Below are 26,019 nucleotides of genomic sequence, written 5' to 3'. Positions count from 1 at the left end.
ACCATCCCAAATATCACCCAGCAGCCATAGTGAGGCCAACAAGTATTGATGTTGACTTAGCTGAGGCCTCTGCCACCCACCTCATAGCCCACAGAGCCTGGTGTTTGTGTTATGAATGGTGTGGACTGATTCTACTCCAACAAAATTACTGTCCTTTTCTAAGAATAATCTCCCCCTAGTACATTTTTCTTTCTACATAGCACTGCTGTGACCCCCAAGCTGAAATCCCAGGAATTCAGAGTGCAACATAACAAGTGGTGACCTCCTATGGCATTTTTAGGCTTTAAAACCAGAAATGACTAAAAATATTCTTGTAAATCAGGCAAAGCAAAACAGTCTCACCCACACACCACTTGCAGCTCCAGAATCTGTAGGCAGCTTTTACACAGAATCTATTTCCATTTAAATTCTACTCTTTCTCAGGACTGGGTTGTAGGGGAGAAGAGATCAGTGTAGACATGTGATGACCTGGGTCACCCAATCTTGTGCGTCAGACAGGACAAGAAGCAGAGAGATCACTCACCCTCCCTGCAGCTCCACACAGGACATTGAGCCCAGCTGGCTCAAGCAATGACAGGGTGCTTCCCATGCACCCCAGCCTCCAGCCCTGGGCCCTATCCCTGTTGGTTTCTACAGCCCTTGCTGCTGCCTCTTGTCATTCCAAGCTCCAGCATGAAGGCTTTATTTCTTGTGCCATCTTAAATAGATTGTCGGTGTTTGTGAAGAGTTGTCTTAAAAAGGATTCTTGGAATGGAGAGTTAGTGTTTCATGGGTATGGTGATGGTAGCACAGCAATGTGAATGTCCTTAATGCCACTGAACTGCACACTGCACATAAACACGGTTAAACAGTACATCTCATGTTACATGTATTTTACCTTTTTTTTTTTTTTTTTTTTTTTTTTGAGACAGTCTTATTTTGTCAACTAGCTGGAGTGCACTGGCACGATCTCAGCTCACTGCAACCTCCATCTCCTGGATTCAAGCAATTCTTCTGCCTCAGCCTCCCTAGAAGCTGGGATTATAGGCATGCCACCATGCCCAGCTAATTTTGTATTTTTAGTAGAGATGGGGTTTCACCATGTTGGCCAGGCTGGTCTTTAACTCCTGACATCAGGTTATCTTCCTACTTCCCAAAATGCTGGAATTACAGGCATGAGTCACTGCACCCAGTCCTATTTTACCATAATTTTTTAAATGAGGTGAGGAAAAGCATTATGAAGTTACATCTGGGCTCAATGGGAAAGGATCCCCTGATCTGCTAGCAATGTTTGGACACGGAGAGTGGAAATATTAGCGAGTACAACCTAGACATCTAAAATTTCAAAAAAGAACCAACAAAATGCGACCAAATGAACATTCGGTTGGGTTCTGCCTGGATTTTCCTAGCCTGCAGCTCTAGCTACTCACTGATATTGAAAGGGGACAGAAGGGTGGGTATAATGCCCCAGAATCCCAAGCCTTAAAAGCTAAGAAGCATTGGTACTGCAGGAGTGCAGGAGGAGGAGTGAGATTAAGACACGTACGTAATATACCTTCTCTATGAGGCTTCTATTTCTCAGGAGGGTTTTTTTTCCTGTTTCCTGTATAACTGACCATGGAGGTTCCACAGAAATCCTTCAGGATCTCCAATTTCTTTCTACACTTGGCCTCTGCACTGTCCCCAACCCAGGAATGTCAACTACTTCTGACTCAGACGGAAAAATGTGCATCTTGGCGTGACATTTCCCTTGGGCTTTAATCTTGTATGTGATTATGCATTGATGCTAATGTGTCTTGGACTGTAAATTGACTGAGAGGAGAGTAGTAACTTACCACCCCAGCGACCAGATTCTAAATAAAGCCTCTGTTCTTGATGACTGAGGATAGGAAGGAAAGAGGACATGAGCCTAAGGGAAGCTTCTGATGAGCTGAATCTGGGGGCTGAGTGTGGTGGAGTATAGATGGGAGCAACATTTGAGTCTCCCAGAGGTTCCCATGCCACAATCCAGGCCCAAGCCCAGTCAGGAATGAGACACCCTGGGCACCTCCCAGGACTCTGGACACTCATCCATTCTGGTACAGACCTGCAGGAGGGGATCAAGAGAGACCTCATCCACCGGAAAAAGCTGAAGTTGGAGGCTGATCCTGCAAGGAAGACATATACATAACCATTTTTGAAGGTTCTACATATGCATCTAGAAGCTCAGTTTTAATAGGGCGAATGCATACCCCAGTACATACACATGCACAGGATTCACACTTATGTTTGCCTTTTTCAGTTTAACCAAATAATATGCTCTGTAATCCTCCATGACAGCAGCCTACTAAAGACTTTTACTCATGTGAGTCTTTCAAAAATTTATTTCTAAACTCCAAAATCACTCCCAAAAAACTGGACAAAGTGCTATAAAGAAAAATGCAGAGTTGCTAACTTTAGTCTTAGGAATTTAAAAGTTTTGATAATTTTTAAAGATTCATACTCATAAGTGTTGAATACACCCTATAAAAATTTTCTACTAGACCATACAGTCATTGAGAATAGAGAACATGTCTTCTTCATCCCTATAATCCTCACAGTACCTCACAGGATCTGGCACTTAGGAATTTTTTTAACAGATGTTAAGTGAATCAAATAGGTCCATATGTAGAAATGTTAGAGCTGAGGTTTGAAGTGACATTGTTGTTGGTTCTAGCCAAATAATCCTGACATCAAACACACTTATTTGAATAGGGTTTATCAATTTAAAAAAATCCATCCCTCTTTTGGTGTAGGTTTAAAAAAATTCACATGGTTAGTTACATATAACTTTAGAGAAACAAATCAAATGTGATTTTAGAAAATGCTTTTCTAGGCTGGGTGTGGTGGCTCATGTCTGTAATCCCAGTACTTTGGGAGGCCAATGCAGGCAGATCACAAAGTCAGGAGATCGAGAGCATCCTGGCCAACATGGTGAAACCCTATCTCTGCTAAAAATATAAAAATTGCCAGGCATGGTGGCACACACCTGTAGTCCCAGATACTTGGGAGGCTGAGGCAGGAGAAATGCTTGAACCCAGGAGGCGGAGGCTGCAGTGAGCTGAGATCACACCACTGCACTCCAGCCTGGGTGACAGAGTGAGACTCTGTCTCAAAAAAAGGAAAATGCTTTGTTAAATTATATAGACATATAATTAAAAATTGATTAATTAGATAATGTTCAATATATGATCAGGAAAACAGCATTATTTTAAGAGGCTTCTGTTAGAATCTCCACAAATATCAACAGTATGCAGCTGATAACCAGTTTCCTCAATGTCGTTTTGGTCCTTATTGCTAAAGAGAAGATAAATTTTAGATTTGCATTAATATCTGCAATTTCAAAGAGAAGATTTCTAATATATTTTGAGATTGTCAGAAGGAAGAACATAAACAAACATTTTATTAAGTGACCCTACTTAAGTGTGATCATTTAAATTCTCTCTCTTTTTTTTTTTTTTTTTTTTTAGACGGAGTTTCGCTCTTGTTACCCAGGCTGGAGTGCAATGGTGCGATCTCGGCTCACCGCAACCTCCGCCTCCTGGGTTCAGGCAATTCTCCTGCCTCAGCCTCCTGAGTAGCTGGGATTACAGGCACGTGCCACCATGCCCAGCCAATTTTTTGTATTTTTAGTAGAGACGGGGTTTCACCATGTTGACCAGGATGGTCTTGATCTCTTGACCTTGTGATCCACCTGCCTCAGCCTCCCAAAGTGCTGGGATTACAGGCTTGAGCCACCGCGTGCGGCCAATCATTTAAATTCTAAATAATTTAAATTTGATGGACATTGGACTGAAATTTGATTTCATGTTTTCTTGTAAATAGATTTCTAGAAAATATTTAAATATTTAAATTTAAATTTCTTAGGAAACTTTTTAAGAAACACAGAAGCAATCACTGAAGTAATCACTGTTAATTAAAATATATTCTATATTAGTATAATTAAAATACAAAATATATTCTATCCATGAAGTCAGCTAACATAAGGACCTCTTCTTAACATTACTGTTTTTTCTAAATTATTTTTTTAAATATACAAATGACTTAAAATGTTTGAAATGCATCATTCGGAAGAACTTTTTTTTTTTTTTAATTTGCCTAGATAGTTATGGGCTGCCTGATTTAGTTAGTAGTGGTAACAATTTGCTTTATTTTAAACTGGGCATCATAAAATTTTGCTGGAAAGGGTTCTCTTAACATATTTTTAAACAGCTTTATCATTGAGGAATAATTGATATGCAATAAACTGTATGTTGACTATATTTTCTTATTTTCTATATTCTGGATGCTCTCGAATTTTGGCCCTTAATCCTGGAGGGTCTAGCTAATTCCTAGATGCTGAATAGCAAACAATTCCCCTGTAAGTGGGCTTTTGATACACAAACCAACCAATCCAGGGCCCACCCTTAATTTAGTTCTTTATCAAATCTCACACATCAAGCCAGTATTCCCCCTGCCCTAAATCACACCAAGACCAGACAACTATAGATCATCCCTATAGCCCAGAGCCTGCTGAAATCACTTGAATTATTCAGTCCTAACCTCACTCAGTGTACCTACCCTGCCTGGTTCATTCCTTTCCACACACACACACAAAAAAAAACAAAAAAGGCTCTAGACCATGGTTTCCCCTCTTCCTCTTCTGCCCCATGACTAACCCTCGTCCATTCCCACGTGGCCCTGCATGGCATGCCAAGCCTCCTGTTTCTAATGACCTTCCTCCTTCCTGATAGTCGTTTCCATGTCTGTGTATGTTTTACCACACCCGATTAAAACAAATCCTGGGTACATAGGCAGAAAAAACTGCATGTAAAGAACATAACTTTATGACTGGTTTATTGGGACATAATCCCACCATTAAGTCAAGGAGTATCTGTATTTAAAGTATACTATTTGGTCTGTGTGTGTATACATACACACATCCAACCATATATACACTGTGAAATCATCACCCAAGTAAGATAATGAACATGTCTAGCACCTCCAAAAGTTTCCTCAAGCCACTTCATTAGATATCTCTCCCATGTACCCTTACTTCACTCCCACCCAAAAGTATCCACTGATCTGCTATCATTATAAATTAAACCCAGCCTTACCAGCATTTTTTGAAGATCAGAAGTCCTTAATTTTGATAAAGTCCAATTTATAATTTTTTTCATGCTTTTGTTGTATTTAAGAAATCTTTGCTCACAGTCACAAAGGTTTTCTCTTACATTTTCTTCTAGAAACTGTATAGGTTTAGGCTTCACATTTAGTTCTAATATCCATTTTGAGTTATATATTTATATGGTATGATATCTGGGTGGAAGTCTACTTTCTGCTTATGGCTTTGTGGTTGTTTCAGTGCCATTTGTTGAAAGACTGTTTTTTCCCTTCCACTGAATTACCTTTGAAACTTGTTCAAAAAGCAGTTGGCCATATGTGTGTGGGTCAGCTTCCAAATCCTCTGCTCTGTCCACGGATTCACTTGTCTAGCTTTTCCACACCACACTGTCTTGATGACTTTAGCTTTAAAATCAGTCTTGAAATCAGGAAGTGCAAGTCTTGCAACTTTATTCTTGTTTTACAAAATTAGTTGGGCTATTAGGGTCCTTTGCATTTCCATATAAATATTTTAGAATCTGATTGACAGCTTCTATAAAAAGGCAGCTGAGATTTTGACTGGCATTATATTAAAGCTATAAAAAAATTGGGGATAATTGGAAATTTAAGAATATTAAGTCTTCCAATTCATGAACATAGTATATCTCTTCATTTATTTCTTTAATTTACTCTTTAATTTTTTTCAGAAATGCTTTCTCATCTGTAAACTAGTGAATTACATTGATTAACTTCAAATGCTAAATGAACCTTGCATTCCTGTAATAAACCCACTTGACCATGGTATATTATTCTTTTTACGTATTATTGCAATTAATTTGTTAAAAATTTTTTAGAGTTTCTGCATCTATATTCATGAGGTATGTTAGTGTATAGCTTTCCAAAGAGTTTGTATAGAGTTAGTATTTTTTCTTCCTTAAAGATTTGGTTGAATTTATCGGTAAAGCTATCTGGACCTAGGCTTTTCTCTCTGGGAAGGTTTTCAATGACCAGTTTAATTTCTTTAATAGATAAGCTGAATAGTCCTGTATCTATTTCTTCTTGAGTGAGCTTTGGTAGTTTGTATCTTTCAAGAAATTTGTCCAATTCATCTAAGTTTTCAATTGATCAAGAGAAACCTGTTTACATTATTCCTTTATTTCACTTTTAATATCTTTAAGATTTCTAATGATGTCATCTCACTCATTTCTGGCTTTGATAATTTATGCTTCTTCTTCTTTTCTGATCAGTCTGGCTACGGGTTTATCAATTTTACTGATCTCACATAATCAGTTTTTTGCTTCCTTTGTATTCTCTAATTTTCTGTTTTACATTTTATTAATTCCTACACTGATCTACTCTGATTTACTATTTCCTCGTTTTCCTTCTTACTTTGTGTTTAATTTGCTCTTCTTTTTCTAGTTTCTTAAGTTGGATATTGGGATCATTGATTTGTGAATGCTCTTCTTTTCTAATGTAAGCATTTGATGCTATAAATTTCCCTTCGCTATATCCCACAGTTTTGCTGTGTTGCATTTTCACTTTGATTCAGTTCAAAATACTTGTCATTTCACTCTGCTTTCTTCTTTGAATCATGGATTATTTCTTTTCTGAATTTTAATTAGGGTTAGGTAATATTCTTTAGTTTCTAAATATTTGGGGATTTTAAAAAAAATTTTTATTTAGGAGACAGAGTCTTGTTATTTTGCCCAAGCTAGCCTCAGGCTCCTGGTCTCAAGCAATTCTCCTGCCTTAGCATCCCAAGTAGCTGGGACAACAGGTGTGTGCCAACTGTGCCTGGCTTATTCAAGGATTTTCTGATATCATTCTATTATTTATTTCTAATTACTCCCCAATTTGGTCAGAGAACATACTCTGTTCTTGAATTGACTTTGAATACTTTTAAATTTATTGAAATACTTTTTATGTCCTAGAATATAGTCTCCACTGGTAAATGTTTCATGTATAATTGAAAAGAATGTATATTCTGCTGCTATTGGGTAGAATGTTCTGTCAATTAGTCCAGGTTTGTTGATAGTATTATTCAAATCTTCTATAGCCTTACTGATTGTATACTCATTTGTTTTACCAATTATTAGGAAAGAGGTATTGAAATCTCTGACTATGGTTGTCAACTTTTTCTTGTAGTTCTATCAGGGTTTGTTTTGCTTACTTCAAAGCTGTGTTTTTCAGTGCATAAATGTTAAGGTTTATTATGTCTTCCTTATGAGTTTTTCCCTTCAGCTTTATGAAATGATCCTCTTTATCCCTGTAATACTGTTTTCTACAAACTCCACTTTGCCTAATGTTAGTATAGCTACTCTGGCTTTGTTTTTCATTAGCGTTAGCCTGATGTATCTTTTTCCATCCTTTTACTTTTAACATGGTTGTGTTTTTATATTTAAAGGAGGATTCTTGCAGGCAGCATTTAGTTGTGTCATGCTTTTTCATTCAATCTGACAATCTTTGGCATTCAATTAGGGTGTTTAGACCATCCATATTTAGTATGATTATTGATATGGCTTGGAGTACACATACATAAACCACCTTGTTATTTGTTTTTTGCTTGCCTCATTTGTCCTTTATTATTTTTTTCTTCCTTTTCTGCCTTATTTTGATTGAGTACTTTTAATCTCCTTTATTGGCTTAGCTGTGTGTTATCTTAGGTTGCTTTAGGGTTTATAGTATACACTTTAAACTTACCACAATGTATCTTCAAGTGATGTTATAGTATTTTTTGTTGTTGTTGTTGTCTTTTTTTTGTTTTGTTTTTGAGACGGAGTTTCGCTCTTGTTACCCAGGCTGGAGTGCAATGGCGCGATCTCGGCTCACCGCAACCTCCGCCTCCTGGGTTCAGGCAATTCTCCTGCCTCAGCCTCCTGAGTAGCTGGGATTACAGGCAAGCGCCACCATGCCCAGCTAATTTTTTTTTTGTATTTTAGTAGAGACGAGGTTTCACCATGTTGACCAGGATGGTCTCGATCTCTTGACCTCGTGATCCACCCGCCTCGGCCTCCCAAAGTGCTGGGATTACAGGCTTGAGCCACCGCGCCCGGCCTGATGTTATAGTATTTAACGAAGTACAAGAAACTCACAATAGTATAGTTTCATTTCATCCTCCTAGCTCTTGTACTGTTATCCACTTTACTTCTACATGTCTTATAAACCTCACACTGTTATTGTTTTTCATTTGTAATAATTCATGTGCTTATCATAGTTCTCCTAGACTATAAACTATTTGAAAATGGGATTCACATCTGAATCAGTGTTGGCATTCAATTGGTATCCAAAACATTTTTTTCTCCCAATGAATTGTGAAGAGAATGAGGGAACCAGTGGCAAAATGGCTCTGCTGCTTACCAAGGTGAAGCCCTGGACTGGCCCGGCCAATGTAGAAATACACAATGGCAGCAACACCCATGTTAACCAGGGTATACACCCACTGTATCACAAACATGATGAGAAGGGACCCAACAGCCTGTGAAAACAGAGTAGAAAGAGCAAATCACCTAATGGCTTTCTACATGGTAAGCAAGCCACAAAGCTAAGGTCTTCAGCACCAACAGCCCCTCTCATCAACTTCTGATCACTGTAAAAGTCTGAATAATTGAAGTTTATGAATAATTAAAAACCTCTATTAAGCAGATATTTGGGCAGACACCCTCTGAAAGTAACTCTTTAATCAGAACTATCAATAAATAGATATTCTTTCTCATTTATTTGTCCCATTTCTCCCTATAAGAAACAAATTAAAATGCAAGTATGGTAACTTAGTATACCTAGAAATTTAGTAACCCAGAAGTTATCATAGACAATGATCTAAAAAGGAAATAATTGATTAAAATAAGTCATTCATTAAATGTACTCTCATCTAAATTCTAATACAATAGGCAATTAAATCACATTACTTCTAATTAAGCCCTCCATCTTTCCTCCCCATCAGCCCAAGATCACATATGTGTCCACCTGAACTTTGTCCCAAGAATAATTGAGATCAAGATGAAGTTACTCACCCCCAACAAGGAGACCCAGGGGTTGCACATGTGGCTATAGAAAGAAGTTGGTCTTCTCCAGACATCTTGTTCTTGGAGCCTGGACTTCAGGAAGAAATCTAAAAAATAGCCAAAGATTTGGCTGCCAAATTGCTACCAAACCCTCTACTACTTTTAGGACCAAATACGTATCAGCTCTTCTTTCCCAATTTTATAACTTAGCCTAAAAGACAATTCCCAGGGCTTGCTCTTGGAGAAGAAAGAAGTGTTTATGGCCTCACGCCAGCCAAGGATCGGAGAAAGAAAGGTGAGAGAGAGACAAAGTGGAGAGGAAGGTCCTCTGACACCCAAGGCACATCTGTCCAGACAGGTTATTTGGGAGAACTGGAAACTCAGCTCTCCCCTCTTTTTCACACATAAGGGGTTAGAGTGGGAGAACTAGACACCTGGTATTCTTGGCTCCCAGGTATGGCCACTGGGACTGCTGGGACAGGTTGGCTTTTATCTAATAAGAGATGGTCTTTGCTGCCTTCTGATTCTGAAAGTTAGCTCATGTTAGACTGATCTCAGGTATCAACCAGAAATTGATGAAGGAGAAAGATGGAGGGAGAATAGTTCCTCTGATTCCTTTTCCTGGGAATTGAGGTGGCTGAGGGGGAAGGGGCCTAGCGATAAACAAACACATGGTTCTGCCCCATCCTTCGTGGATTTCAGGCACGACAGTGCTTCTCAGAGCCATGCCATGTCCTATTCAGCTCTGGATTCTCAATTTACAGCTGGTTCCAGAAGCACTCAATTAAAAAAATAATTTTTGGGGGCCGGGCGCGGTGGCTCAAGCCTGTAATCCCAGCACTTTGGGAGGCCGAGGCGGGTGGATCACGAGGTCAAGAGATCGAGACCATCCTGGTCAACATGGTGAAACCCCGTCTCTACTAAAAATACAAAAAATTAGCTGGGCATGGTGGTGAGTGCCTGTAATCCCAGCTACTTATGAGGCTGAGGCAGGAGAATTGCCTGAACCCAGGAGGTAGAAGTTGCAGTGCGCTGAGATCGTGCCATTGCACTCCAGCCTGGGTAACAAGAGCGAAACTCCGTCTCAAATAATAATAATAATAATAATAATAATAATTTTTTTAATGTCATAGTAGTAAACTTTGGGCTTTTAGTGTAAACATCACCCAAATAGTGTAGACTGTACCCATTAGGCAATTTCTCATCCCTCAATCTGCCTCTTACCATCCCACTCTTCTACCTTTCCAAGTCTCCAGTGTCTATCACTCCACCCGCTGGGTCCATGGGTACACATTTTTTTTTGTTGTTTGTTTGTTTGAGACGGTGTTTCACTCTTGTTACCCAGGCTGGAGTGCAATGGTGAGATCTCGGCTCACTGCAACCTCCGCCTCCTGGGTTCAGGCAATTCTCCTGCCTCAGCCTCCTGAGTAGCTGGGATTACAGGCATGCGCCACCATGCCCAGCTAATTTTTTTTGTATTTTTAGTAGAGACGGGGTTTCACCATGTTGACCAGGATGGCCTCGATCACTTAACCTCGTGATCCACCTGCCTCGGCCTCCCAAAGTGCTGGGATTACAGGCGTGAGCCACCACACCCGGCGGGTACACATTATTTAGCTTCTGCTTATAAGTAAAAGTATGCTGCATTTGACTTTCTGTTTCTGTAGAAATGCTCAGTGTAGCTATGAAAATGCATCTAGATTATGTAACAATATGGTCTAATCACCATGAACACTACAATACTGTTTCAAACAAATGATATGTTGGATTAACTTTGCAGTATGTTTATGCTTCATTTCAACACTAAGACTTGAGGTGTTTTCAACCTTCATAGTTTGTTGCTCAGGAAATACAGTAATCACTCCCTAAGTAGCCCTTCTCTAGTCTCCAATACCAAATTTCTGCTTCAGCCAAACCCCCTTGACTGTGCCATCTCCTCTGCCCAGCCCTTCCTTCTTCACCATGGTCCAGATCTGTCTCATATACCAGTGTTCCTTCCACCTTGACCACCCCTGATGTGTCGATTCCTGGAATCTATCTGGGATCCACGTGTCACAGATCCCCTAGCTTATGCATCCCTCAAGTCTTGGCTCAGTTATCACTTCCTCAGAGAAATCAGCCCCACAGTAAAATCTAAATATATTTCCTCGTACTATTAATATTTCCTTATGACCCATTTCCTTCTCAGCACTTACCATCATTTGTAGTTGTATACTTATTTACCTGTTTCTATGACCACTGGATTACATACTTCATGGGGGCAGGTCCATATCCATTGTGAGCCTAGGGCTTGGCACGTAGCAGGACTCACTAAGTATCCTAGTCCAAGTCTTCCATCCTCTCTGGTCACTGTGGCTTTATGACCCAGCCCCTTTGAAGCACATGCCATCAGACTATTTCACACCCTCCCCTTTATCATTGCAGTCTTTCACCAACTTGTCGTTCTTCTCTTGCTTGTTAAATATTTCAGCCCCTGGCTTACCATCTTTTTCTCTATTAGCATCCATTGTCATCCTTGCTGACTTCTACAAAAACAACTCATCCAAAGTGCTGCTTTCTTGATTTCTTGAAATCCTCATTCTAATAATCTTTTCTTTCACTCATCCCAACCAACCCCCTTAGTTGCACTTGAGGTGTGGCATTACCAGGAACCTTATACTTCCGAAATCATGACTTTTAGCAACCTACTCTCAGCCCATAACGTCCTTTAAAAACAATGTTAAGCTCATTTGCTCTGCCGTTCCTCATTCCAACCATTCATAGTTTACAGAGGGACCTTTAGATACTTTGCCTTAGTATGTTTTTTATTTCCATCAGCTACTTCCCACTCTCCCTGCCCTCTTATCTAGCTTGGGTTCCACTATCCAAGACTATCAGCATTCCCCTGCATACACATTTGCTCCCATGCTTCAGCGTTACTCAGTAGCCTCCTTCCTAGCCAACTCACTCTCCTACTCTCTGACCGAACAAATTTATAAGCTCTCTTCTCCAAAGAGAACTTTTCATGTTCTCTTATCACCAATTCATTTGCCAAATCACTTGCATCTGTACTCTCTATTCTGCCGGCCTTCCTTTCACGGTGGATGAACAGCCTCTGATCCTACCTAAGGCTCATCCCTCCACTTGTGCCTGGATCCCATCCCTTTTGGCCTGTTCAAGGACTTTGTTTTTGTATCAGATTTTCTGTCCCCTACTGAATCATTCCCATCAAATCCAAGTGCACTGTCATCTCTCTCACCTAAACAAATGTCTACAGGTCACCCCTAGTTATTGCCCTATTTCTGTGTCTCCCTTATAGCAAATAGACTCAAAAGAATTTTCTGCGCAGTCTCCGTATCTCATTATTTCCTTAACCCACTCTTAAGATTCTATCCACCTTTCCACTGAAACTACTCTTACCAAAGTTGCCAATGATTTGAATCTTTTCAAATTCTGTGGCCAACTCCTAGTCCTTATCCCATTTGATCTTTCAGGCAGCGTCTGATACATGTAATTACTTCCTCCTTCTTGAAACACTTTCTCCTATAAGATGCCTCACTCTCTTGATTTTTCTATGTCACTGCCCACTCTCTCAGTCTTTTTTGCTGGCTCGCCTCCTCCTTCCAGACTGAAAATATTGGAGTATACCAACATTCAGTCTTCAGCACCCCTTTATTCCATATATACCCACTCTTAAGAGATTTCTTCTAGTCCCGTGGCTTTAAATGCTACTGATGTCCTGATGACTCCAAGTTTACATCATTCTTGACCTCTCCCTTGAACTTAACTTTTGAATAGCTCATTAGACAATGAGCTATTCAATATCACCCATTAGTTGGCTAATAAGCACCTTACACTTAACATGACTAACACAGAAATCTATATATTCTATGAAATCTGTATGCTTCATACAATTCAGTCCTCCATAAAATATCATCTTCCCAGTGAGCTCTTTTCTGATAAACCTATCTGAAACAGTGCATCTTCCTCCCCACCCTTGTCTCTCTTTATCTCATTACATCACTTTATTTTTCTTCATTATACTTATCACTTATTGACATCACAGTGTGCATTTGCTTATCATACGGCTTCCCCTACTAGAATGGAAGTGCTCTACAACAGCAAAAACCTTCTGTGTCTAATCAGCATGTGCCCCCAGCACTTAGGACAGTGTCTAGAATGTACGAGGTGTGCCATACCTGTGGGTGAATGAATAAATCATTCTACACCTTGAGAAAACTTCATCCCCTCAACATCTATTTGCATTCATCAGGTGCCTCCAAGTATTATGCTTATCTTTTTATACGTCTATCCCTTCAGGGATAAGGACCCTCTTTCATATTCTAAATGCCAACTCTAGGCATTTAGAAGTTTGTGTATAGAAAGCACTTATTGCAAGTCTCCTTATTATGGATTAAAATAAAGTCTGCAAGATTAATCTGAATGGATGGCTCTATTACTTTTAAAAAAATAATTCTGTTGTGATTGACATTAATTAAATTGTTAAAATGATACAATTTAATTAATGGCAATCATAACAGAATTATTTTTAAAATTGTATAATTTTACCAATTTAATTAATGGTAACACAGGCTTAGTAAAATGCAGTTGCCCCCTTGGTTATTAAGAAGAAACACTAGGCCAGGCGTGGTAGCTCACGTCTATAATCCCAGCACTTTGGGAGGCCAAGGCGGGCAGATCACGAGGTCAGGAGTTTGAGACCATCCTGGCTAACATGGGAAAACCCCATCTCTACTAAAAAAAATACAAAAAATTAGCCAGGTATGGTGGCAGTGCCTGTAATCTCAGCTATTCAGGAGGTTGAGGCAGGAGAATCACTTGAACCTGGGAGGAGGAGGTTGCAGTGAGCCAAGATCATGCTACTGCACTCCAGACTGGGAGACAGAGCGAGACACTGTATCCAAAACAAACAAACAAAAAAAAACTCACCCTTTACAACACTTGAACTTATACAACCTCAATTTTACTGAACCTAAAGGGAACTCTGTATGTGTGCATGCTCTGAGGAACTTGGGCAGAAGTAGTAGGAAGGGTTGTCCTCTAGGCAGGCACAATGCTGTTTTATATATCAGCAATGTAAGAGAGAATTTATGCAAAGATGCTCAACGACTCTTTGAATAGGTACTATAAAATAGACAACTATTCATAATTCTGAATAGCTAGGGTTTCAAAACTCTTCCAAAGTGACCAAAGGAATTTTTTTTCTTGTCTCAGATTTTGCTAGAAAAAGCAAGCTGTACAAATTTGTCAGGGGGGCAGGGGACAGCTTCTCATGCTAGAAATACTAGGAAGAAAAAACTAGGAAGGCAATTTTCCTTTATCAAGCCTCTACTCATAAAACAAACTAGTAAGCATGCATCATGCATGTTAAAAATGCCAACGTAACAAATATAATGCAAAATATTAAATTGACTTAAAAAATCTAGTGATATGTCTAAGTTCTATGTTCAAAGCATATATAAACACTTTAAGCATAAAGGGGGTAACCCCAATTATGTTAATGTTTAAATAATAAATTTAAGTAATTTTATAGAAATTACTTAAATATTAAACCACTTGTGAAAATTCAATTCATTTCTTTGTCAGAATAAACATGTAGTTCTAATTAGCATGTATAAACTGCTAATGTGCATTGCCATAGTCCATACAGAATCATGTGTAAAGTCCATGTGGTTTTTTTTTTTTTTTTTTTTTTTTTTTTTTTTTTTTTTTTTTTTTTTCAGATGGAATCTTGCTTTGTTGCCCAGGCTGGAGTGCAATGGAATGCTCTTGGCTCGCTGCAACCTCTGCCTCCCGGGTTCAAGCGATTCTCCTGCCTCAGCCTCCCGAGTAGCTGGAATTATAGGCACCCACCATCACAACAAGTTAATGTTTGTATTTTTTAGTAGAGACAGGGTTTCACCATTTTAGTCAGGCTGGTCTTGAACTCCTGACCTCAGGTAATCCACCTGCCTCCGCCTCCAAAGTGCTGGGATTACAGGCGTGAGCCACCGTGCCCAGCCTAATGATATCTTAAAGATGATTTAATTTGTGTTCATTTAATCAATATCGTGGCCTAGTTCAAAACAAATACTCATTGCAAGTGGCATATACATTGTGTAGCAGTTAAGAGCACAGGTTTGACAGTCAGATCAACCTAGGTTCAAATTCTGACTGTCTCATATCATGAGCAAGAGTTTAATTTCTCTGAGACGGAACAACACCTAACTCCAGGCTTTAATGAAATAATCCCTATTTAGTACTAATCTCACTAACAGGCACATAGGATATGCTCAATAAATGCTGGCTATTTTTAGCTACTAATAATACTTAACAAAAATTCATTTGTTGAATAGAAATGAATGAGTCTGAGCATTGATTTTTCAAATGTTAAACTTTGTATTCATCTCATCTTATATCTTTTCAGTAAAATCTGGATTTTGACCTTCCTGTCTTTAAAGATAATATGCTTTGGAAGGTATGCTTTTATCAGTTGTGTTCATCAGAACAATCATTTCCTTCTGACACTGTGTTGTGCAAATGTTTTCTTTATTTCTATTTAATCAGATCCCTTTTGTTTTTGATGATGTCTACATAGTCAGGAATCTCTCTCTTGCACAGCTGTTATAAGCAAAGAATTCATGTGTATATAAGGTACAAAATACAGCCTCAAGCTAATTTTTAAAGTCCATGCTCTCAGAAGTATTTATTCAATCATGATTTGATTCTTATTTTATAGCATCTGGTTTGTCTAGGATTAGGTTCTTATAATAGTTTAACCTTTTCTATTTGATCGATGCTTCAATGTTTTAGCCAATATTTGCTCAATTGCTTGTCAATTCAAGTAGGCTTTATGTTTGCTGCATTATGTGTACTGTGTGGGAATACTGTGATGAGTACAAAGGTGAAAAGATATAGTTTGCGTCTAGTGGCAAACAAATGAGATTAATATTTATTTCTTAAGACAGACAAATAAGCTGAAAGATAAATGTGCAAACAAATGTGATCCTCCTGCCCCAGCCTCCCAAAGTGCTGGGATTACAGGTGTGAGCCACCATGTCCAGCCCCAGAAAGAAAATTTTAAAGGGGAAGATAAATAATACTATCATAGAGCTAAGATAAGCCATTGTACCCATAGAACAAAAATAGATAATGGTCAAACTGAAAAAAAGAAAGGCAAGGAAAAATTAGATTACAACCGAGAGGTCTTAGAAATTAAAAACTGGATAATTGTGGCACAGACTGATAGTTGCTACCCTCTCTCTCCTTCTTTCTTAGGAAAAAAAAAAAAAGAAAAAACACATAATTTTATGTAAAGTAGCAATATGACTGGTTAAAAAACAATTTCTCAGCTTTCTTTGGCAGTTTGTTGTAATCACATGACTAAATTCCAACCAATGAAATACGAGATGTGTGGAAAGGGACTTCTGAGGAAGCCTCCTCCAAATGACTCCGTTTAGAGGTTCACCCTTTTGCCCGTTTTCCCCTCCCTTTTTTCCAGCGCCTGGAATATAAACGTAATGGCATGACCCCAGCAAGCACATGCCGGATCACAGGACAATATACGAAGGATGATGGTAAAGCAAATGATAGAGGAGCATGGGTCACTTAGGACCATAGAGCTACCATGGCAGCCCTGGGCTGTCCACCTCTAGCTCCTTGTGAATGCACTCGTTGAAGTAGCTATTATTTTGTGTTTTTTATTATGCTCGGTCAAAACTAATCATGACTGATATAATCAACATTTTTAAAAAAATCATTAAAAGCCTTGGGAGACAAAAATCTATGAAATATCCCAGAAAAAAACTAAACCAAAACAAAACAAATAAATGAACAACAGGCAAGAGAAAAGGAAAGAAAATTAGAGAACCATTTAAGAAGATACAAAATTGAGATGATAGAGCAGGGATGGAGGGATGGGAGTGGGGAATTTTCAAAGAAAGGCTATGTAAAAGCATGAATTCTCTAAGAAATTTCTTGTTTCCTGGAGCTGACACACAAGTGTGGTAACAAGAGGAATCCTAAGACAACACCTTTGTAGCAGACCTAGCAAATGAACAATCTCGAGTGGAACAGAAGGATGGAGCCATAGGACAGAGAGGGGAAAGAAGTGAATATATTTCTGAAGAATTGGAGCATTTTGAAAATAACAAGGAGAGGCTTTGACAGGTCTGCCGGAGCCTTTAAAGAAAAATGATGACAGAAAATCAAGCAAAGAAAAAACTAAGGCAATTATTAACACCAGGAAACAGCACAAGTTGAACAAAAAAGGAAATGTAATCATAGCGTAACATATGGCTCATAACTGAGCAATAGTTACCTAGTCATGATAACAAGAATACTAGCTTTTAATTTTAAAACAAACAAACCTGTGGGATAACTACACTGGAGGCATTAGATGAGGAGAAGTCAGAGTGGCATGTAAGAGTTAAATGCAGGCAGGGCGCAGTATCTCATGCCTCTAATCCCAGCACTTTGAGAGGCTGAGGTGGGCAGATCACTTGAGGTCAGGAGTTCGAGACCAGCCTGGCCAACATGGTGAAGCCCCATCTCTACTAAAAATACAAAAATTAGCTGGGTGTAGTGATGAGTGCCTGTAGTCCCAGCTACTTGGGAGGCTGAGGCAGGAGAATCACTTGAACCTGGGAGGTGGGGGTTGCAGTGAGCTGAGATCGCACCAAATCCTCATTTACCATAAGAGGAAGTCAAAAGATGATGTTGGAAACTGACATATCAAGAAGTAGCAATGCAAATACATTATTTAGTAATAGATCAACTGAAGAAGCAAATTTTTGGTTCAAAGTGGGATTTTCTGGGAATGGGACTGGGAGTAGAGAATGGTAAAAGGGGTGGTATAAAAGAGTAGTAACTACTGTTTCTGATTATGTGACTTTTAATATTATTTGGCTTATTAAATTATACAGGTATTACATTGATTAAAATAAAATAAATTTAAATTTTTAATTAAAAGCTTCCCAGGAATTTAGAGGCAAAGAAGAAAAAACAGATTTCCAAGAAAATGTAGGCCGGGCACAGTGGCTCAAGCCTATAATCCCAGCACTTTGGGAGGCCGAGGTGGGTGGATCACAAGGTCAAGAGATCGAGACCATCCTGGTCAACAAGATGAAACCCTGTCTCTACTAAAAATACAAAAATTTGCTGGGCATGGTGGTGCGTGCCTGTAATCCCAGCTACTCGGGAGGCTGAGGTAGAATTGCTTGAACCCAGGAGGCGGAGGTTGTGGTGAGCCGAGATTGCGCCATTACACTCCAGCCTGGGTAACAAAAGCAAAACTCCATCTCAAAAAAAAAAAAAAAAAAAAAAGAAAGAAAGAAAATGTAAAACACTAGTTTTGGGGGATTTGTTTTGTTTTTGTTTTTGTTTTGAGATGGAGTTTCATTCTGTCAACCAGGCTGGAGTGCAGGGGCATGATCTTGGCTCACTGCAACCTCTACCTCCCAGGTTCAAGCAATTCTACTGCCTCACCCTCATGAGCAGCTGGGATTACAGGCACCTACTACCCTGCCTGGCTAATTCTTTATATTTTTAGTAGAGACAGTGTTTCACCATGTTGGTCAGACTGGTCTCGAACTCCTGACCTCAAGTGATTCACCCTCCTTAGCCTCCCAAAGTGCTAGGATTACAGGCGTGAGCCACCGCGCCCAGCCAAAACCCTAGCTTTTACATATCTCCTTCTATGTTCCTCATCTCCTCCTCTTTGCCCACACCTGTGTGTTTTTATCTCCAGGAGCAGTATAATGTAGAGGAAAGTACATGGGCCTCAAATACACACAATACAATGCACGGTGATGTCCAGCTGTGCAAAGAATCAGCTCAGAGTCTTCTCTGTGACCTCATGGGGATACAAGGTCTTCATTTGTAAGACTGAAAATGCTAATATTTATTATATTACACAAAGTAATAGATGTAAAGCAACTGGAATATGGTAGGTCTTTGAAAATGTGAGTTCTCACTTTCAGAATTTCTCATGCCCTATATGCCTCTCTGTGAGTGTCGCTCTCTGTGTCTCTGTGTTTATAGATTTGAGAAAATAAAGCTTAAGCCACCTTCCCTCCATCCCCTCTTGCCTGGTTTGGGACGTTCATCTTCCATAAAGAAAACATTGTGTCCTTGACACATAGTTTATCACAACACACTTCCACTTCTCTTGTAAGGAGAGATTGATTTTACTCGCATTGGCCCTATACTTCAGTTCATTTTTGAGTGAAAGAGATTGATACCAAATTACTAGCTGTGGCTCCCAGGTCTAATATACAGGAGTAGATAGAAATCACTGTTTAAACTTAACTATGTATAACGGATAAGAATTACAAATAATTCAGCTGATACCCGAATATAATGTTTTAAAATAAATATTGCAGAAAATCAACAGGGATTTTAAACCCAGCTATAACTGGTTTATGATAACTGGGTAGCTAGGATAATCAGTGGTCATCCCCAAATAAGAGACCCCAGTGTGATGCCAGAGCACTCACCTTCTCCACTGGGCTCAGATTGGTTGCACAGCTCAGACACAAGTTGCTCTTCATATGTTCCCCCAGGCCAAGTCGCTTCACTCCTGGAAGTCTGCTTGTTCCAGCAGGACTCCTGTCCCTCCCAGGAGGCAGTGGACAATCCATCAGAGATCTCAGCAGGGAAAGAAGGAGTGGATTTGAGGTCCAAGAGGAAGCTATCTTGGAGGGTCTGCTTGGTCGCCTTCTTGCTTTTCCTCTTCTGATTCTCTGGGGTCCTGTTACTCTCTCCTTGCCTGGGCTGGCTACTCTCAAGCTTCCTGGTTAGCTGGAGGAGCTGATCCATGTCCTTGGTGAATTCCAGCAGCGTGCCCTCCCAGACACTTTGGGCAGGTCTCTCAGAGCCATAGTTGGGAGCTTTCTCTAAGAGCAGGTGCTCAGAGCAATGGAGGCCTTCCGGGCCCTCCCTGAGCACTGGCTCAGGCACTGGGGGCAGGCTACAGGAACTCATGGACAGGGAGAAGTAAGAGTAGTCCACTGCAACATACGTCAGCATGAAATTGATGGTGACGATGGGGGCCAGAATGTTCACCTGACCCACAAGGACAAAGGCCATGGTCACCAAGCTGGTCAGGCAGATGGCAGCCACAGGTGTTTTGTTTGGCCCCTTCTGCAGCAACAAAAATAACATTCAGGACCATAAAATTTCAGATAGAACGATTCAGAGATTTCAGAAGTTATAGGATAGAAACACCGCTCATAATGGCTCAGCCACTTCTCCCCATCTGGTTGTTCATCTATAAACCTGAAATAATAATATTCAACTCATGGGGTTACTGTGAGATCAGAGTTCATACATGTGAAATGCTTCACATACACTGACATGCAGCAGGCTCCACAGATATTAGTTGGATTAGTAACTTTTTTTTTTTTTTAAGGCAGGGTCTGGCTCTGTTGCCCAGGTGGGACTGCAGTGGTGTGATCTCAGCTCACTGCAAACTCTGCCTCTTGGGCTTAAAGCCATCCTCCCACCTCAGCCTCCTGAGTAGCTGGGACTACAGATGCACATCACCACGTGTGGCTAATTTTTGTATTGTTTGTAAAAGGAGTTTTGCCATATTGCCCAGGCCAGTCACAAACTCCTGAGCTCAAGCAATCTGCCCACCTTGGTCTCCCAAAGTGTTGGGATTATAGGCATGAGCCACCGCGTCCGGCCTGTATGAATAACTATGAACATGGGGCATTATTATAGAAGGTTGACATCCCAAATATTTCCTCCTTTTGTCTTTCATTCGGTTTTAATACCAGCATAGAAAATCAAAGAGACACAAAGTTGATTCTTCCCAGCAAGAGGCAGATTCCGGAAGACACAGCAGAATCACTGGCGGCTGGAGGAGGGGAATTCTGACACTAAACATGCACACATGCTCATGCACACATATTACACACACCTGTTATTCATGGAGGTGGCTATGGTGACCTTCAGGTGGATAGGAGTGGAGAAAAGGTGCTAGCTGCCACTCCCAGGAGCTCATCACAGTCACTGACATAGTTCTCGGGCCAAAACAACAGTCACTTCAGTTCCTGTGTTCTTCGACCCAGCTGGCTACTCACTCCTCTTTGAGACCCTTTCTTTGCCTCACTTCTCCTGATTCACCTCCCTCTTCACTGACTGCTCCTTCTTGGGTTTCTGCGGCTGGCTCTTCACATCCCTGAATTCCGCAGTTAAAGCAGCCCTGGGCTCCATCCTCAGACCTCTTCTCCCTCTGTACTCCCTCCCTTGGTGAGCTCAACTAGGCTCATGGCTTCGAATACCGGCGTTATACTGACGGTTTCCCAATTTGAATCTCCAGCCTAAAACATTCACCTGAAAGCCAGTCTTACATATCCAACTGCCTACTCAGCATTGCCAGTGGATGTCTAATAGGATCTCAAACTATGTCCAAAACAAAACTGCATTTTTGGTGGAAGGTAAAGGAAGAAGTCAAGGATAAGTTCCAACAATGTGTTCCTGAAACCGGAGGGAGGCTGCAAATTGGAAGTGGATGGGGAGGCCGTCAGTGGTACCCCAACAAGACAAAAATAAACTGCAGCTTGCAAACCATCTTATTGGGAAGTGGGAGTCTCTGTTTATGTCTCTTTGGTCCTCTCCTAGGTTACAGGAATGTCTATTTTAATCATTCCAGCCATGACTCAACTAAGCTGTCCTTTATGTATCAGTTAAGGTTTGGTTTGCCATGGTTAACAGGAACCCTAGAGGCCAGAGGTATGAGAAATCATCAAACAGCAACCCCCAAGGGGCAGGTGAGGCTTCAAGGGCACTTAGAGCTGCAAGAACCAGCTCGCCTCCTGACCAAAACATGCTTTCTTCTATGCTTACCCTGGAAGATTGGAATTCATTTTTATTAAAGGATGGGGCACTGCATTTTTATGCTGCTCAGGGTTGAAGATGTTGCTGAGACTGGTTAGCTAAACCAGTGCACAGTGGCACAGTGGCTCTTGCCTGTAATCCCAGCACTTTGAGAGGCCGAAGTGGGCAGATCACCTAAGATCAGGAGTTCAAGACCAGCCTGACCAACATGGAGAAACCATGTCTCTACTAAAAATACAAAATTAGCCGGGCATGGTGGCCTATTCCTGTAATCCCAGCTACTCAGGAGGCTGAGGCAGAAGAATCACTTGAACCCCGGAGGTGGAGGTTGCAGCGAGTGAGATCGTGCCATTGCACTTCAGCCTGGGTGACAGAATGAGACTCTGTCTCAAAAAAAAAAAAAAAAAAAAGTGCTAAAGGGGCTAAGGGGCTGGGTGGCTGTGACATTTAAGATGCTTCATCTACTTGGCCCTAACCTAAGCCAGCCAGAGGAAAGGGCTGAAAGAAATGACCTCTGCATTCTTTTCTGTGTCACCCCAAAGAAGATCAGAAGCTAAGATCAGAAAAGCTTAACCAATTATGAGCCAACAATCAAGTTAGCAGCCAAACATGTTTCTCAAAAAAAAAAAAGGCGGATGACTCACCCCTTGTCCCAGACAGGCAAGTGCGGGGATCACTTTCTCCTGAGCAATGCATTGCAGGATGCGGGGAGCTCCATAAAGTCCTCCCATACAGGAAGCCAGGGACGAGATGTATAAGCCCAAAAGGAACAGGAAGCCCACGAGGGATACCTATGTGGGAAGCGGTTTTATTAGCCGGTGCCAGAGCCTGTTCCTGTGGCTTTCTACTCCCCCAGCACCCACCCACCTGCACCCCAAGCAATCATCCACTGAGTCCTCTAGATCCGATCTCTGGGATACAGTTTCCACATTCCCAGCCTCACCCCCATTCATTCCATGATTTCAGCTGAATCCACCACCACATTTCATATGGACTGCACAGTGGTTCTCAAATGAAGTGTCTGCCAGACTCAGCTGCAGGGCTTGCTAAACACAAATTTCTGGGCCCCCTCCTAAGAGTTTCTGGTTCAGTAGGCTTGGGGTGGGGCCTGGAAATTTGGATTCCCCGCGTGTTCCCAGAGACCACACTTTGAGAACAAACTGGCCAACTACAATGCTCATTGGCCTCTTGCCTTTAAGCTCACCCTTAAAGATGAGCTTAAATCATTCAGATGATTCACTCTGAATCATCCCATAAGCCTCTGCGGGAGTGACCTCTCTGAACTCAAATCTGATCACACTGTCTCCATTGCAGACCTATCAAAGGCTCCCCCTGCCCTGACATGTAAGGTTCTTCATCGTCTGTGATCTCTTTAGCCCCACACCCTGCACACTAAGAGTCTAATCAGCATGATTTTTCTGCCTGTAAGAAGGCTCTGTCCACACCCACTAATCTACTCATTGTCTGTTAAACTCCTAATGTGCTTCAAAATTCAGCGCAAACCTCACCACCACTGTGAGGCCATCCCCAGTTCCCCTGACTACAGTAGCCACTTCTCAGTGCTCCACAGCATCCCAAATGTGATGTTACCACAGCGCCTATCATGGTGCCCCCTCCACTAATCTGGAGGCTTCCTTTAAGCAGGTCTTCTGTCTTGTTTACCCTAGAATTCTTAGTGCCCAACACAGAAATATAAATGCTGAATGAATGAATGATATCCATGATCCACAAGGCACCAACAGATAGAATAACAGGGCACAGCTGTTCTTGGTGCCAACTTGCAAAAGATTGGGGTCCAAGGCCTTACTAGGACTCGTCAGCTAACCCAGTGCTAAAAGTGCTAAGGGGCTGGGAGGCTGCATGGCTGCTTGCCATGAATTCACCCTTCTGGGCCAGACCTCATCTGTACTCACAAGGAAGCAGCTTTGTTTTCTTATTTGAGGTGCCCTCTCCATTCTACTTTACTTTAGGCACAGGGGCCAGAACTATACATTCCAAGTACTCATGTGTCCAGTGCTTACAGACAGGTTAGATTTAACATTCAGCTTTGTCACCTGAACCCTTCTTGATGAAGGCTCTCCTCGCCCCATCTTTTACTTCCTTGCATCAGCAAAGCACTGGATGCGTGTCATCAAGCTACACTGAACACAAGCCGCTGGCTAGACCTCTCTCCTGGCTCATAAATTATCACTGGAACAATTTGACTAACTGATGAATCTCACATCAGTCAGGACAGCTGATTGGGGAAAAAAAAAAATACTTTGCTTAAAAAAGAATATATTTGTAGGATGCTCAAGGTTCATAGAATCATCAGGAGACTAAAGGATGAGCCTCAGGAAAGGGCAGAGCCAAATCTGGAGGCATACCCAGCCTCTTCCCCAGGAACAGCTTGGCCAAGACACCGCCAGCACCCCAGCTGCCCTGTGGACGAATTCTCACCAGCTCTTCATCTCTGCCTCATTGGTTACAGTGTGAGCACGCAATGGTCTCGTGTAGGTCATGTGCCCTATCAGGGCTGCAAAGGGACAAGCAAGAGAGGTCTGGTCCACTGGGCTTCTATTATGCAAAATGGGGGGTACTCCCTTCAAGACCATTGGGTGGAATAATCCCCAAATGGTCAGGAAGGTCAGAGGCTTGACGGACAAGAATAAGGTCCACTGTGGAGTCCACCTTGTCTTTAATTCAGTGTTGATTATTTTCCCCTAACTTTATCATCTCACTCTTATCCCCAAAGAATCTCACCTGTCTCTTTTTTCCATGTCACAGGTTTCTTGGGTTTGTCCGGCCCACCCCACTCACCATTTTATTACTACAAGAAATCAATGTTGTCTAGTGTTTCCAGCACTTTATGTGATCTGATGGCATTTTGTTACCTTCTGTCCTGTGGGATAGTTAGTTATGCTCATGGCTTACCCTGCCAGCACCCTGAGCACCTCACAGATAGAACTGTATCATGCATCCTGGCTCCCTTCCTCTAGCACCTCATACAGAATCTGGCAAACAGAGCTCAGCCGCTGAATCCACGCAGCCTCAGGTCTTCGCTGTGATCATGCCCCAGGTACCTTACAAAACTGTTAGATACGCTGGGTCCATGATCAATCCTCAATCCATTCTGAGATGTGTATCTGTGACCTTTATTTCTGTCTTCTCTACCAAATGCATCCTATGTTGACTGGTTTTTAAAAAGTAGATTCTATAACAAAATTTTAACAAGAAAGAGCCTTTTGAAAATTTAAGTCAGTAGTTCTCCACTCTAAATGTAAGAATCGCCCAGAAATTCTGATTTAATTAGTATAGAGTGAGACACAGATGTGGTTGATGTTTAGAAAGCTCTCCAGGTGGTTCAAATGTATGGCAGATGTCGCGAACCACTGGGCATATATTGCATTCTCCCCTCAAAAAATTCTTTGGGAAAGTTAGGCAAGGTATCTCCTTGCAGAAATTTCACTTCTTCTTACCTAAAAGATTACATATATTTGATTTTTTTAAAACTCTTTTTCATTTAAAGCCTATTTACTCAGAACAAGAATGAGTGGAAATGCCCCAACCTGGCATCCTCCTAATGCTGGACTGACCTCAGGAACTGGGTGAACCTCTGGCACTATCAGTACACGATACGGTGGCTTCCATCTTTGACCAGCCTTCCCAGAGATACACCCTGGGATTCCTCCAGAACTCTAGCAGCTGGGGTCAGACAGGGCCAGGTAGAGCAACTGGTTTATGTCCCATTTGTCAATTGTGTAACATGATCTGATCACTCACCACTTTTTAAAAATATAAACTATGATTCAGTCTGTTTGCTGAATAATACATGAAATGTTTGTCCCCACATCTAGACAAATTATAAAAACTTCATTCCCTCTCTCTCCTGCCTAAATCCTGTATCTTTCTTTCATTTGTCATCCACCCATCCATCCATTTAAGCAGCATTTCCTGAGGACAGGTTATGTTCCTGGCATGGTGCTAGGCAGAGCAAGGCTTATAGACACAATGGCGAACCATGCAGCTCTGCTCCCAGCCCTCACAGAGCTTAATCGTTTTCGCTACTCATATCAGACTGAAAACTTGCGAAACGTGCCAGTGGAGGTAGAAGTGAGAATTTATTTGAGAAGAGGTG

General features: G+C 41.1%; 1 protein-coding gene across 2 annotated transcripts in view; it reads right to left on the bottom strand.

Annotated features, from left to right (window-relative positions):
• Positions 1-26,019, bottom strand: part of SLC12A8 (solute carrier family 12 member 8) — a 135,311-nt gene that overhangs the window by 3,248 nt on the left and 106,044 nt on the right. For both annotated transcript variants that reach the window (XR_005581602.2, XM_039477392.2), the window contains exons 9-13: positions 22,547-22,693; positions 19,556-20,201; positions 9,090-9,187; positions 8,437-8,554; positions 2,066-2,126 (exon numbers count right to left, since the gene is read on the bottom strand). Coding sequence is in view for 1 of the 2 variants with exons in the window: in XM_039477392.2 (XP_039333326.2) it covers positions 2,066-2,126; positions 8,437-8,554; positions 9,090-9,187; positions 19,556-20,201; positions 22,547-22,693 (1,070 nt within the window). In the remaining variant the exon portion in view is untranslated. The remainder of the gene's footprint in view (positions 1-2,065; positions 2,127-8,436; positions 8,555-9,089; positions 9,188-19,555; positions 20,202-22,546; positions 22,694-26,019) is intronic.

Source organism: Saimiri boliviensis, chromosome 8, assembly GCF_048565385.1.
Source record: "Saimiri boliviensis isolate mSaiBol1 chromosome 8, mSaiBol1.pri, whole genome shotgun sequence".
In the NCBI taxonomy this organism is placed as follows: Eukaryota; Metazoa; Chordata; class Mammalia; order Primates; family Cebidae; genus Saimiri; species Saimiri boliviensis.
Note: the sequence above shows the minus strand (reverse complement) of the source record. Positions and strands in the feature narration are given on the sequence as shown.